The sequence below is a fragment of the Accipiter gentilis genome, chromosome 25 (assembly GCF_929443795.1).
Source record: "Accipiter gentilis chromosome 25, bAccGen1.1, whole genome shotgun sequence".
NCBI lineage: Eukaryota > Metazoa > Chordata > Aves > Accipitriformes > Accipitridae > Astur > Astur gentilis.
This window is the reverse complement of record NC_064904.1, coordinates 5,463,719-5,480,235: the sequence shown is the minus strand read 5'-3', so window position 1 is coordinate 5,480,235 and position 16,517 is coordinate 5,463,719. Positions and strand designations below refer to the sequence as shown.

General features: G+C 42.7%; 1 protein-coding gene across 1 annotated transcript in view; it reads right to left on the bottom strand.

Moving 5' to 3' along the window:
- LOC126050439 (ras and Rab interactor 3-like) overlaps positions 1-16,277 on the bottom strand; it is a 172,019-nt gene extending 155,742 nt beyond the window's left edge. Inside the window, exons 1-2 of the mRNA XM_049828303.1 lie at positions 15,304-16,277; positions 12,747-12,857 (exon numbers count right to left, since the gene is read on the bottom strand). Coding sequence (XP_049684260.1) covers positions 12,747-12,857; positions 15,304-15,460 — 268 coding nt within the window. The 5' untranslated portion in view covers positions 15,461-16,277. The remainder of the gene's footprint in view (positions 1-12,746; positions 12,858-15,303) is intronic.
- Positions 16,278-16,517: the final 240 nt, after the last annotated feature.

Sequence of the window (16,517 nt, the reverse complement as noted above, 5' to 3'; positions counted from 1 at the left end):
CATTTCATGTCAAGGCACAGAACTACTGAACACAAACTTCAGCTGCTACATTACAATAGTCATTAAAACAAAAGACAAACGTATCTGTAACTTACAAAAAGAGAAGCAAGATTTAGTTGTAAAAGCTCCAAACAAGATGAACAAAAAGCTCTCTCCACTTAGTACAGTAACTGAACTTAGTTTTCCATAGAAAACAGATGATAATCTGTTTTTTATAATAATGATCAAGATGTCAGTTTGGGGGTCATGTCTGTAGGCACTCAAGAGTCATGAGGTGTCACCCCCTACTACAGCCTGACCACAGCGAGATGTCACAGGACTAAGCACCTTAGCACAGACAGGCACACAGCCAATGTTGTCCAACATAGCCATTTGCCACCCTACACTTTGGATACAGGAGGTCCTCATCTCTTCCACACATCATCAGATGTGCTCCCCTCTGTCCTGGTTGCAGATGGAATAGAGTTCATTGTCTTCCTAAGTAGCTGGTATAGTGTTATGTTTTGGATTTAGGATGAGAAGAATGTTGGTAACACACTGATGTTTTCAGTTGTTGCTAAGTAGCATTTATACTAAGTCAAGGATTTTTCAGCTTCTCATGCCCAGCCAGCAAGAAGGCTGGAGGGGCACAAGTAGTTGGGAGGGGACACATCCAGGGCAGCTGACCCAAACTGGCCAAAGGGGTATTCCATACCATGTGATGCCATGTCTAGTATATAAACTGGGGGGAGTTGGCCAGGGGGGCAGATCACTGCTCGGGAACTAACCGTGCATCGGTCAGCAAGTGGTGAGCAACTGCATTGTGCATCACTTGTTTTGTATATTCCAATCCTTTTATTATTATTGTCATATTATTATTATTATTATTGTCTGTCTTTCTGTCCTATTAAACTGCCTTTATCTCAACCTACAAGTTTTACTTTTTTCTCTGATTCTCTCCCTCATCCCATTGGCTGGGGAGGAGTGAACGAGTGGCTGCGTGGTGCTTAGTTGCTGGCTGGGGTTAAACCATGACAACCTCACAGCTGAAGTATCTGGCAGAGGTGCAATCTCTTCTCCTCAGAGCTGCACAGCAGTACTCAACAATAAGAGTCCAGTCTGGAGTCAGCAATGTGGTAGGACCGATATATTTGGAATCAGTTACTGGATAGAAGGGAAGAATTTTAGTTGTGAAGATGATAATTTTATTCATTAAGAAGCATATGCATCACTATTCCCATCCCTAAGAAGCATATAGTACATGCATCACTATTCCCATCCCATATGCAATCTCATCCCAGAAGAATAGTAATGCTAGTGGCATTTGTATAGCATTCCACCATGCAGGAGCTGGAATAGGGGAGAAAATACTGAATTTTGACTGTCCAACAAAACCAAAAGATTCTGCAAGTGATTTCATGCATTCCACCAAATCTGACCTATTTCAAAAGCTACTGAGCTTACAGAAACACAGGACTTTTTAAGATCCTGAAGTGCTTGTATGATCACAGCAACTGTCCTTTTTTCTAACGTTTCTCTTACATGTGCAAATTGGTCTTGTACCTACATCTATGGGTACAAGCTGGTGAAATAGTTACCAAGAGAATTTCACAAGTAGTTATTTAGCAGAGACTTAATTATTCTTTAGCCACTCAACAATTTTTTTCTTTAAAGCAAATTTGAGTCCAGAGTGCAAAATGGGTATCATGATTGTTTCATAAACAGTTATAAATTCTCCTTTCAACATAAGCAATTTGTGCTAGTTTTGCTACCTCTGAGACTACATGAAGAGTAATATTGTTCCTACTGTGAAAACTCCATAACACATTAGAAAATCAAACTCTGAGTTGGGTGGGACCAGACTCTGTGCTATACATAAAATAAATAACATTGAACCAAGCTGACTAATTTCCCTTTACCAGTTTGTTGTCTTGCAGAGAAGGCAGCCCAGCTCCAACCTTTAATTACCTAAGTAGTACTTACTAAACTTAGTTGCCCTGAATATCCGCAGATTAAAGCAGTTCTGGAGATGATCCCAGATAGTCTTTCCAAGTAAGAACTCTCCCATCAGGTGATGTTACTAATAAATCCTGGACAACCAAATAACTATAACAAACACATACGGAACTAAAAATCATAATTTATTAACTTCAAATCTGAAGTATTTGTTCCACACTCAAAAGTCAGACGAAGCCTCCCCCCACCCCCCCATCTCCCCCAATGAAATAATAAACCCTCAAATATTCAAAAAACCTTAGAGTCAGGCACAAGTACAGGTTTGCTCACACATGAGAAAATACTGCTGAACTCTTTCTTTCTTTCCTTTTTCAGCCTGCAAGCAACAAGAGGTCTCATTTTATCCCTGATACGGCAAAGGAGTGTTGGTATTTATACAGTCCCTCTCACACAGTGGTCCCCCAAAAAACATTCCCCAATGGTAGAACCATCACCACAGCAGAGACCTGCAACTTCCGTAGTCACAATTTTTCATCTCCATTCTCTGGGGATAGCAGCTGGCCCACAGATGGGCCAGCCAGGCATCTCCCTACCCCCTTGTGGGAGCAACTCAAAAGATCTTTAAGTTCCAAGATCCCTCATTAGTCCTTCTTCCTCTAAGTTGAGGAGAAGGAGAAATGATAATTGCTCTGTAATGTAGCATTCAGCTATCTGGTATAACTGGCTGGGAAGTGGTAACCACTTTAATTCCTAGGGGCAAGCTGGATACTTCACTTGACAACCTTTAGCTATCACCATAATCAAAAGCATTCAGTATACTGAAGCAGTTCTGGGTATATCATTGCCCCATTTATACTAGTAACTAGTCTTGGTGCCCCATGTTAGGCTTTGTAAAAACATACAGCGAGGGGAAAAACATCTTTACTGTGAAAAGTTACATTTCTTATGAAAAAAGCACAGTAAAAGAGTCAAGTCATTATGAGCTGATCAGGAAGGAGAGCAGAGAAGCCATGGTGGTAGCAGCAACAGCTCCAGGCGCAATGAACTTAGTATGGCTACAATTTCTGATTAAGGGCGGGGGGGAAATGCAGCTTAGCTACGGACCCTCCCTGCAGACTTTCGGCAAGTCAATTCGCCTTTTTCAGTCTTCTTTTTCCTTTTCCTTGTCCATTTCCATTAGGTGCTCTTAGGGACTGCCACTGCATCTCACAATAAGGACAGACAATGCTATAGCTCCATAGGGACCCTGCTCTTCTCCTTCCACCCTCAACTTGCAAAGCCTCTGTGCATGACTGAAACAGGACTAATTAATATGCTAGCTTTGACTTCTTCCCTGTCTAGCCAATCCCAGCTGGCCAGTCTCCTGGGAGCACCATGATACTCATGGCTCATGAATTGAGATTCAAAAAAGGAGAGAATTATAATATTCCAGACAGTTTCTTTCACATACTGATCTGCAAGGGGCTACATAAAAATAAGAAGAAAAGGCAAATGGACACTGGAAACTCATCTCAAAGTTTCGGTGCAGGTTAAAGGAAGCAGACAAAGGCTAGTAGCAACAGGGAAGGGGAAGGTTTGTAAAAGGCTTAAGAAGGTAAGAAAAAGCCTTACAATTTTAGGCAACACTAGCCAAAGATCCTGTGGAGGGATTTAAAGCAGCGTGATGTAATCAGGCAAAGAATGCAACCTTATGAAGGTATGAAAAAGTTTTTAAAGAGAGAAGATTCTCACCAAAGAACTAAACCAGAAACAGCATCTCACCATCCAGCAACAAATCTGTAGGGCAGAACCTCAACTACTGTAAACTGTCACAGCTGTAATGACATAGTAGAGTTAAGGGAGCGTACACAGCTGGGATATGCTCCCAGAAGCCCTAAAGAACAAATGCCTCTCTCTTCGAGAGTCTATGTTTTGGGCTAGGAACTCACAAAATTCAAAGCACATACTGATTCACAGTAAGGGGGAAATCTATTTTCCCCATTTCAGTCTCTTTGAGCTTCTAAACATAAATTTCATCCATTTTAACTTTACCATTCCCAAAGTTTAAATGTTTCCCACCATCTGTGAATATTTACATCTTGCTATTCAAAGGTTTAAATACCTCTGTGCAATAGATCCAGTCATATTACCCTCAACCCACTGAACAAATGAGTGCATCATAATGCAGGGGAAAAATAATTCATCATGTTTTGGCAATCTCTGAGAACAGTCCAACAAGCAAGTATGTATGGAAACTGAACAGGCAGAGTCTAAATTATCTTCTTGCTTGCAGGAAGGTACATTTGCCACTGTTCCCCATTATGGGTAGAGAATGTCACTCTCTCAAGATCATTAACACAGCACCTGTCATTAACATTAAACTGCTAATTTAATGTTGCAAAAAAGGAAACAATTGAATGAGCACATATACATGTAGCTTGCATTCTGCCTGAAGTGTCTGCTCTGCTGTACTTCAACTTATCAGTAGAGTCCCAGCAGTAATGAATTTGACTCAGTTTCTAAGGCTATTACATTTTCTACTATGTCTTCAACATCTGTCAACTGTAAAGAATAAAGGAAACCATCACTCTTTATTGCCTGAAGGTCTTACCTTCCTGTAGAACAGGAGTGATGCCAGTTTAATTGTCAGCAGGTTCATGGAATATTCTCAGCCTGCTAGGTGGATAACCATATCTATTCTGTAAAAAGTCATTGGCATTAATGAATACAGTAATAGATATGTGTAATAAAATTTTGTAACTTCTGAAAAAAATAATTCAATTATGAGGGTTCTTAGAAATATTAGCAGAACAAAGTTTAAAATTAATTTACTGTAATGAAATTGCACACTGTGCCTAAGTGTATTTTTAAATCGGTCATTTTGACCCTCAAACAAACACTGAGATTCAGAGAGACAGAGTTGTAGCTCAGGATTCTCCCATCGTTCATTATACAAATTCAGCCTCCCTTTACTCATCATGTTCCTTTCACCTATCCTCCAACTCCAGGCTCCATGACTGGATAATCTTAGTCTTCCTGTCACCCAATTCCAAATCCCAAGTTTCTCTATCCCTCTTGCAGCTTCTGGTGACCATTTTCTACCGCCAGGTGCTTTTCACAATCTACTTCCCTACAGCCCAGTTCTGTGCTTGTCCAGTTTTGCCTGAATCCTCCACATTGGTGGTCCAAGTTATGGACTGATGAGACACTGAGAGCATGGAGATGAAGTATTGAATGCAGTTTTAACATCTATCAAATAATTCAGTACGTCATAAAGACTCTGTCCTAGACCAACCCCAAGGGTATGGATTAATGCTCACAGACTGATTTGCAATGCCTTTTCAACCCACTTCCTACAACAGTCAAGTGAGGTGTGGTAACAATTGTGCATGATACAAAGCAAGACAGCAGTATTTTCTGTCTCAACTGCAGTATGTGGTGACATGTCACAAACAATAAGGTAAAAAGCAAGGAGTGAAAATGAAATTGCCATGGACAAGGATGGGTAAATTTAAACATGGCCTTTATACAGCACAATTTTCTGAGTGGAAAATGGAGCAGATTTCCACACAGAAAGGTCTATCTGCATGGTAATACTAGTGAAGAACAGATCTAAATACACACACACACTATCCCACATTAAGTGTGAGACAGTCAGCGATACCATGGAGATCTACATGCTCAAGTCTCACTAACTTGGTTTTGAAATCCCCAGTTCAGGATTTCAAATATGTCCTGAGTGAAATGTATTTCATTCAGTTTCCATACCAGATCACAGGAAAACTCAGGTTGGATGGAACCGCAGGAGTTCATATTAGTCCAAACTTCTGTTCAAACATCATCTTTGCAGGAGCCTAGATCAGGACTGAGATACCTGGATTTGATTCTTTGTTCTACCACACATTTCCTCTTTGATCTCATGTCACTAATTTACACAGCTTCTGTCTGCCCGAGTTGTCTGCAGTCACAGAAAAAGAGATGTTGCATTATTGCAACATTAACATTTGAGAAATGTTTAGGTAATGTAGTTTGAAATACAGGCAACCGGACATCTAAATATTAGAGCCGGGCTAATATGGGAAACTTACATCTTAGTCTAGTACTCCAGAGCATTCAGCCTGGGTGTTTTGTTCCATTCAAAGAAAGTAAGGGCTTGTGTCCACAGATGTTAAATTTGGTTCTGAAGTTGCTACATTTTAGAAATTCTGATTTTTGTTTCAAGCCTGCTTCTTGGTATCAGAGCAAAGACTTAGCTTGTAAAAGTCCTTATCCACAGTGTTCTTCCTGGACCAAAACCAACAGTAAATAAAACTGTCATATGAAATAAAGATTATATCAAGTAACATTTTTATTATGTTTAAGAATATACAGTAATATATTGAATAGTATTTCCTTTTGTTTCATTTGCCCTTGTTTACTACATCTCTAAATGGCATTTTAGTCAGACACTTATTTACTGTGTGTTAAAATACTTCCTGCAAACTTGGCACCTAGACCTGGGGAAATGGATAAATTACCCTGGAGTTAGTTTTCTGTTCTCAGCTCTCCAGGGGATGCCATTGGCAGGTTGAGCCAAAGCACAGAGAGATGTTTGTCTCATTTCTTTCTACTATTTTGGATGCCAGTATTAATACACTGCTAGAAAATGAACAGCTCAGAGAACAGGTTGGTTATTTTTTAAATTCTAGCTTCGAACAAAGCGCGTTTCTTAAACTGCTTCACAAAAAATAAACAAAAAACTTTTCCCAATTAACTTCAATTACATCTACCTGCCAACCCTTTTAATACCCACATCAATAAGCCAGGCAAAGAGTGTCAGAAGTTCAACCTAAATCTAGGTGTGAATTCTGATTAGGAGACCTTGGGGGCCACACAAGAAAAACTTGCGATTAAACATTTGTCATTTGCCCTCAACTAGTCCACTAAAAGTGGTTTTAAATTGCCACACATCTATCTCCCCCTGGAAGCAGAAACCATCCAAGTGAGAACACAATCAATGAAGTTTACTGCTCAGCATCTACAGGGACAAGAGTGAGCCCAGAGACACTGGGGAGGGGGAACAACCCAAAACAAATAAGACACCACAAGCATGTGACAAGTGGCTACAGAAATAAGCTACATGCTAGCTGGTTAGTAAGACTTTCCACTACATAAATATGTGCATCTGTGTACATATACACACACACATGTTTGCTGGACACTGCATCTATATGTTATATGAATACTATATGCATAAAGCAACTAAGAATTTTTTTCTTAAACCTTCCCTCATTTTCATTTCTTTTTAGACCAACACAAGAACAGGATATTTAAGGCTGGTAAATTTCCTGGTCTTTGACGTCATAAGACATTGGAGCAAAGAAACACATTAAATGAACATGTATGCATTATCGATAAATTTATCTACTACAACAGTGGCACATTATCTATGCAACAAGGCAGAGAGCAAGTCTGACTAAAAGGCTAGTGGGAAATATTTGCAAATAACATAAGACAGTTATTGTCTGTATTACCTCAACGAGACCATGGTCTTTCTGTGCTACATACCATATGAATGCATAGTAAGAGAACCTGCAGGTCATGTTGAGCTTACCAATTCAGACTGTGCATGAAACAAAGGATTACAGTGAAATTATTAATACCTCCTCCTTAAAAGTGGAGGTCTAAGGCATATATGCGTACTACAAAACGGAAGTTTGATCTAGGGAAGATCACAAGCACATTGTTTAAAAGAAATACATGTTATCACATTATTTAAAGAGAATTTACATCAACACAAAATGACATATTCCACTAGCAACAAAAGTATGTCTAGATCAGCATTTATTACACAAAGTTTATGATCTTATATATTAAGGCAACTATAAGGATTTAGAAAAAAAGGATATATCAATACAGCATATTGAGAACTATGCATTTAACTAAGTACCGCATTTGTTAAATATAATGGATGGAAATCTACGCTTCCTATAGTGTCTTTACAACAAACGTACAAGAAATAGCTTTTTCTATCCTTTTCGAAAATTACTTTGAAAGGTCAGTCCTGTCTTCTCTAGTCAGTGAGAACACCATCATCGATTTTTGTAGAAATAGTAACAGACTCTTGTACTCTCTATGGTATGTTAACCAAACTGTCTAAGATTTTTGTAGTTTCTCTACAATGTATCACATCCTACATCAGTCCACAAGGTTATAACTAACAGTGTAAAATATACACGGACTTAATGACTTTTGATCCTGATCCAGAACTCAAGTTATACACACGCCACTGGGAAACACACCTTATTTCACTGTAGAGGACTGATTCTTTCTCTCTCACTGCAAGAACAGAAAGCATTGCTACAATGTGCCTTTTAATTCTAAAGTCAAAAGGCAGCATGGCTCAGAAAGAAATGCTAATCCCTGCCTTTCCCCCAACCCACAATTCATCTTTACCCACTGATAACAATAGGAGGCGCACACTTGAATCAAATCCCCAGCTATTTAAAATCAATATAGCTCATGAACTGCCCATGGTTGACAAACCGGTGGACAGAAAACCCCAGACTTTAGTTTTAAGGCAGCTCACTGACTAGTGTCAGAAGACTAATGGAAATATATTCCAATACATTTCTAATTGACAGCCAAGTAGTTTAAATACCCTCTGTACTGTATACAGGGATTACTTGAAAATATTCACAACTGAAAGGAGTCCAGATCAGTTGCTCTAACAGCCTAACACGACCCAGTGGAGTCACATGGTTAGAAACATCGCACCACCCAGTCACCCCAGCTTGTGCTCTGGAAACGTTATTCAGAGTTCTGGAGGACGTGGAGTCATGGGAACATTTTGAAACAAGCAGCGAGCCATTGGAGCAGAGAAGCTATAAATCAGACTTGCTGGGCAGATGGCACTGCAAGCTAGTGAGCTGATGGCAGATGGAAGCGAGAGCTTGGAAAAGGCAAAAAAATTGGTTGCAAACTAATGAGATCTGTTAAGATGCTAGAGACAACTTCTCTCTTTTTCTGATCGCTCTGCTTTAAGTGAGGGTCAGATCCACCACTCCTCCCACAGGAATTTACCCAGAAAAAGTTTTCAGAGCCATAAAGTAAAGGTAGTTTGTTTTCCCCCAAAGAGGGATACCAACAGCAGCCATCCAGAGAGTAACTCAATATGGAAAAAAGCCTAAGATTCATAACTTAAAAATCCCAGGCTCTCATGAAATTTTTTGAAGTCCAGAGCCTCCTACATACAATCTATAAGCCCTCCAGCCTGGCTCCAGGACAATATAAAGACTTATCTTTTCATGGCAGAGGAGCTTCCAACAAAGGGGAATTTCAAGCCAGGAAGGATCTTTAATGGAAAAATGCTACACACCACGTTAACTTTGGTGACGATTTGGTCTTAGTCCAGACTAGAACTGAGGTTGGCTTGATGCTCACAAATGCTCCACCTCCTTCCTGCAGCTGACCTACAGTTCCTTTGCTGCTGTTACAGGATAGATAGTATCTAGAACTCCTTTTGACTGCAGAATAGTTACTATCAGAAAAAATGTGTAGCACCTCTTAAGATATTCATTAATATCTTAATTCTAAGATCCAAATGTTAGAAAAACCTTTCTCCTCTAGTTATATATACATACATATATATATATACACACACACACATATATATACACACATACATATTTTCCTTTCCTTTGTCAGACCCTCAGGGTTCTTTTTTAAAGCAAGCATTGCCAAGACTTCAAAGTTTTTTCTGTTCTGATAGAATAGCCCCAGAAGCATTAACAATGTTTCCAGAATAACACAATACAAAATTTTCTACTTCAGTAAATGAGACAACCTCAGACAGTGTAGGCTATGTGAGCTTCTAACATTCCTTCTAGAAGTTTATGGAGTTTTTCTCCCAAGATGTATTACCAAGGGTGAGCCTTTCTTAGCGCTGTCATGAACTGCAAGGATCTCACAGTCTTATAAACTTCTATAGTTGCAATTTGTGACAACTGGGGATTTTTTTTTTTTATTTGCACGTAAGTAAGAAAAGGGGTTGAAGTGGTAAATAAATTAACTTTGTTGAAAGCCTTTGGGAAAAGTGAAGTAAAGCTGTAGACTTGTGTGGGAAGCTAATAAAGAGGGAGCACAGCCATAGCACTGCAATGACACAAAGGATTAACAGGCTCTCAGCAAGAACTTGAATTTCCCAAAGTATTATGAAGTTCTTGTATCCTAAACACACATAGAAAAACATCCACATAGCATAAGAAAACTGCTATATACCATACACACACCCATGCATTTGCAGGGCCCCTAATGCTTAAGGCATATACAGAAATGACGTAGGTAAGAATAAGTACTTCTCATAAAGGAGCCTACAGAGAGGCCTGTGTTCATACAACATATATACATATTAACTATCTGTTCTTAAGATTTTTTAAAAAAGACCAGAAATAAAGTCCACCTATTTAGAAGGGTTTGACAGCACATTCCTGAGATTTTCATTACATTGGGATAAGCACATGACTGAAAGCTTACATATTCCAACTAAAAATCCACACTCTCACCAATTTCCTATGCAATCTTGATCAAGTCTTTTGACCTTTCCTGGGACTACCTTCTCCAGATGAAGTCATGGGGTTACACAAGCTACATTCCCATGGAGATGAACTACGCTACTTGCTCCTTTTTGATAGGTTTTAGGTCATTGTACCTTCTTATTGCAGGGCAAATCTCAATCTCTGACAACCAGACAAAAATGGGGGGGGGGGGGGGGGAGGAGGGAAGCAAACCACCACCACACCCTCCCCCCCAAACCCACAAAAGTTATTACTGAGCAATAACAGTCATGGGTTCTTACAGACCCATTCCTGTCCAACAAACATCAATTTCAGGCATTTTCAGATGCTCCCTTTATTTGCAGCTATCTTACATCTAGCCACTCTTGCAGCATCTAAATCCCCCCTTCAGCTGCAGAAGATACAGAGAGATAAGCTGTACATAACTGCAGAGTAACAGGAAGAGACTAAAAAATGCTGTAATTGCAATCCTGTGACATATATGATCTGTAAATCTGTGTTCTAACAGAAGAAACACCTTTAAAAAGAAAGGCTAATTCCAGCACTGTGACTAGAAATCATGAATTTAATGCAAGTCTCATATTTTTCTTAAACCCTCAGCATCCTGTGGCATATTTGGGCCTCTCCTGTCTGTAACCACAAGAGCTGTACACACAAGTGCACCTCAACGACCTGAATTTCAGAAAGCACATCAAAATGACCCAACTGTATTTAATTATTCCAACTGGTTTTAAACTAATCTTACAATTTTATAGGAATAGAGGAAGCTGAGCTGTTTGTTCTAAACATCTGGAGAAGTCAACACTGCTCCTGCTATTCCAATTTACACATAAGCATATGTTTTCCCTTGGCAGTTTTATCGTATCATTGTAAAAAAAGTTCTCATTCATACTAAATGGAAATCCCCATCAAGAACTTTGATGGGCATCTTTCTGATCCAGCTTCTATGATTTTGTGGCCTTTGTTGGCTTGACTCCAAGTGTGCTGCCAAGTATCTGTTTAGACATGATCACACTGATGCATCCACATATGTGGAGAAAAATGGACGAGGAGTGGGAAAGAATAGTATTTTCTGATATTCATCAAGAATAATTACATGTTTCCAAAAGGTCACTTTTGTCTTCTTTCTTGTTTGTGAACAACTTTGACAGACAAATCAACAGCATCATAAGGTTACAGTTGCAGATAACAGCAAACTAACCCACAAAGTTTTTAACAGAAGCACAGAGAAGCTCTTGGACATCAAGATGATACAGTTAAAGCTTTTGGAGCTACATACTGTGTGCAACATTCTTCCACTCCTCTCTCAGAAGTGCATAAGCACAGTAGTGATCCTGAATCAACAGGTGCCTCAGCATTACAACAGACATGTAACTGGGAGGCTGGGCAGGAGGGGTACTGCTCCAAACTCTTCTATTGCCTGGGGCTGACAGTATCCAAGAACTGGGGATACTGTTTGCAAGAAGGCACAGGCTCTGCTGTCGTCAGAGTTGATCAAAGAGTCATATTTTTAAAAAATAAATAAATCTGAATTTTTAATTAATTTGGCTAGTGCCATTGGCAAAACATCTTGTCTCCCACACACCGTCAACCACAGAAAGGCAAGGAGAGAGAGAAAGGAAATACACACGGGAAAGACAGATGGGAAGATGAAAGCACTGGGGACTAACACTGCTATTAAAATGCGTCATCTATCCCTGCCCTCAATCAATTCTTATCACCTGGCCAGGATAGATACCCTGAAGTAAAATGGATTCCAGGGTTTCCATATTACTTACCTCATCATCCCCCTCCACACAATATAAATTCCTACTCTGAATACATAGTTTATCATTGAACAAGGAAAATGTGATTAAATGTATAATGGTAATGAACACAAATTACTGTGTTCAGATGGTATCTCAAACACTGCATGTTTAGCTACCCATAGTTTCAAGAAGAGTACACCTCTTATTACCTGTGCAATATACGCAGCATCAGCTAGATAGGAATAATCACCGAAAGAAACAAAATTAGAGAAATTGAATTGTCAGCATGAGTCTCATAACCCCAAAACATTCTTCTACGTGAACATTAACTGTTACCTTTGAAAGATAAAGTCATGGCATTATATAGCACAACAAACTATTTCTACACAGAACAATCCTGCTTTTTTTTTTTTTTTTTAAGTTTGTCACCTTTACATTTACCCTAACATATCACTGCAGCTTGGTCGTGACACCACTACGCAATACATCTCAAGAGCTTCTAAGACACCACAAAGTTTTCCCATCTTACCTGGCTCTGTACAGTTCTTTTCTTCATGTGTCCCGTTAGGTGACGCCATCAACCTTCTATTCCTCCATATTTCCGACAAAATGCGTCTGTCTCCAATAGTTGATTCTCGGCCTGTATTAAATAGAAAGAGCTTATACCCACTATCACTGATACTTTTCTGCATCATCTTAACTGTACTATATGCCCCCACCAGCGAGGAGCATGGACAGACCAGCAAAATCAAGGTATGACTGGGGCACATGCCAACACATACATATGCTAGGTGCCTCTAGCTATAAAAGTCCAGTGTCAGAGCTGTTAGCATGTTCTGGCTATCAGAATACCTGGCTGTGACCCACAATGGGAAAATATTCTGCAGCAAACAAATGCTGAAGCCTACACCTGTGAAACTCAACGCTTAGCATTCCTATAGATGAAACCAGCCCAGCCCAGCTATGCTGACATGAGCAACAATCACACTTCCATTTAGTCATCTGCACTTGCACATATTACATTACTGATTTCTCAAAAAATAAAAATGCTTATGGACATGTTCCAGTTACATTTTGGTTTATTCTGAGTCTAGGGGCTGATCTTTTCAGTGTTGGGTTTACTTGATAATATCAATCCCGCATAACTTTTCAAAGAAAATGGAAAATAACTGCACTGTGAATCCCCACAAGTCTTAAGAAAAACAAACTTCTTTAGAAGTCAATGGAACTTTTGCCTAAACTCATATTCCAGAAGCATTCTCAATGGAACTTGCTGAATAGAGTGTAGAAGGTGCACTTGTGATAATGCAGGGTATGCAATTATAATAATCAAGGGAAGAATAGAACCTCTTAATTAAATCACTTCCATCTCAACTTCATCCATTTCAAATGAACATATTATAATAACAAATATTCTTCCGCAGCTGATCTTAGAGTTTATATTCAGTCATCATGTAATGCTTGTGCTTGTGTTACAGTGACTCTTGCAAAAAAATCTAGCTTGGAAGTTAGTTTGGCTAGAGTATTTGCTAAAATATTCTGATGCCACAATTATAAGAAACATAGAGAACAGATGGTCAGTGTTTATGGATACAATATACTGTAATTAGCCAGCTGAAAAAAACTACCTGATGCAGCATACCATCAAAAATTAGGTTATGAGGGATTTAGTTGATAACCCAGGAGATTAAAAACTTTCATTAGTCATGACATTTTTCATGTAAATCTAAAAATGTTCTGGAAAACTGTTATCTGCAACAACCCCCCCCCCCTCAAACTATGTAAACATAATCATATCCAAATTACTTGCTTTCACAAACCAGTAAGTTTATGAAAATAAGTAACTGGTGCAAGGAAGAGGAAAAAAAAAAAGCATAGGCATGACAAACAGTTCTAAAGCAAGCAAGCAACAGTTTACCTCTAAAACCACAATTAAAAAAAAAGTTTAAAGTCTCTAAGATGAGCAATATGCTGATATGGTCTAAGACACTGAATTCTTACATGGATAGGTTGTTGCCATCCTAGATATATTTCAAATAACCCAGGCAATAATTTGAGCACAAGACCATTAGAAAGTATGACAAGTTCCATCAGATTTTTCTTCCCTAAAGCACACATTTTTAACTTCAGCTTTAATTTAAGCACATGACCCATCCTAATTCTGCCGAAATCTGGTTTTCTTATATTAAACATGGACATAGGATCTGGGCTTAATTTGATTTTGTTCTTAAATCCCCAAGGATTGTTGGCAGTCGTACCCAGAGACCCATGTGCTGTCCCAGCAATCTTAGACCTCGTATCTGAGGGATGCAAAGCATATTGCAGGAAGAGGGCCTGAAGCTGCACACTTACAGCTCAAACTGTACCAGCAGGTGGAGAAAAAAAAAAAAAACACAAAAAAACCCCAAACCAACAAAACAAACAAGGAATGGGAATGACAGAGTTAATTATAAATGCATCAGTTTACCACCATGGCACTTGCACAAAGAATGCAACAGACTCTCTCTATTCAACATGAGATTAGCGCTGTTCCTTGCCTAAAATACAGAATTTTCTGACAAATCCACACTGTAGTTGGGGGGGGGGGGGGGGGGAGAACGTTGTAGCTGATGGAGGTTTACAGCCTAAGGATAAGAATGAAAGGTGGCCCGAAGTTGCAGAGGGGACCACAAGCGGCTGGAGAGGATTCAGCTCTGATGCAGCGGCAGGGGGAACCTACTTCAGGGCCCTTCCCAGGCACGCAGCTGCCCCGCGATTCCCGACCCGAAGCCCTCCGAGAGGCACGGCGGGCTCGGTGCTGGCAAGCCCTTGGCCACCGGGCGCCGGCGACGCCGCTGCCTCCTTTCCCCGCGGCGGCGGCGGCCACGCACCTGCTCGGCGCGGGGGTTTGTGCGGAGGAACCCGCGCTGCTCCCCCGCCTCGCCCGCCCGCTGGGGTATTTCCACCGAGAAACTCAAAAGGGGAACAGCCGCGGACGCTTGACCCCGCCGACCCCCGGCTGCCCGCGGGGCGGCAGCCCCCGGGCCGCTCCAGCCGCCCTGCCGGCCCCGCCGGGGTCCGCCGGTCCCGGCGCCGCAGCCACTCACCCAGTCTGGAGAGCAGGCTGGACATGCACCAGACGAAGAAGAGGATGGCGCAGATGAAGCCCAGCTGCTGCAGCAGCATCTCCCGCCTCTTGCGAACTTTCCTCAGCATAAGCAGCACGGTCTTCGGGCGGGCGAGCGGCGTCTCGTCCGGCTCCATGGGAGCAAGCGCGGGCGCCGAGGGGGCGGCCAGCAGGTCGGTCGGAAAGCGGGGATCACTCCCGGTGGCTCCCCGCAGACGACTCCATGTCGGGCGGGCTGCAGCGCGGAGAGAAGCCGATGCCTCACGCCTCAGGTCGGCAGCGGCGAAGCAGAGGCAGGTGGAGGCGGGCGGGGGCGCGGGGAGGACGGCGGCGGCAGACCGGAGCGGGGGGAGGGCCAGGCGTCGCTCTCAGGGGCCGGGCTGAGCCCCGCGCCCCACACGCACCATGGCCGGCGGCGGAGGAAGCGGCGCGGCGGCGCCCCGCGCTCCTCTGTCAGCGGGCGCCCCGCAGCGTGCCGCGGGCTGCCAGTCAGCACCGAGGGACGGCGGCATCCATGCGGCTCCCTGCCCGCCCCGGCCAAGTTTGAAGTTTATCCCCCTCTATTTCTTTCTTTCTTTCTTTCTTCCCTCCCTCCCGCCGCCGCCGCCGCCGCCAGCCGTCGGCGGCAGGTGGGCGGAACAGCCGGCGCCGCCGCGGGAGTAGCTGCCCCCCGGGCTCTCAGCGCAGCGCCGAGCGGCCAGTCAGCCCCGGCGGGCGGGCGGCCGCTCCCCCGAGCGCCCGGCCCGGCCCCCTTCTCCCCGCCCCTCTCCCGCAACTTTCTGGGTGCTCCTCCGGCACCCATGGCAACGCGCACGTACCCTTCCCTCCCCCCTCCTCTTGGGTGTCTGGGCGGGGGGAGCGGACTTAACGGGCTAAATTAATCCTTCCCCCTAAACGGCGCAGGAACTGCCCGCTCCTGCGTGTGGCGTTTGGCGGGGCTGTCCGGGGGAGGAGGGGTACGGGCAGCGGCAAGTGCTGCGGCGCCGAGGTGCGGGCCGGGGCCGGGGCCGGGGCGGGCGCTGGCGCTGCCTGAGGCGCGGGAGCCGTGGGGCAGGTGGGAGGACGGGGCTCGGCTCGCGCTGCCTGAGGGGCGGGCAGGGGCCGGCGGCTGCGGGGCGCGCGGCCGGGGGTCTGAGGGGGGAGAGCGGCGGGGAGACGCGGCCGGGTATGGATGGGGTCTGAGGGGGGAGAGGC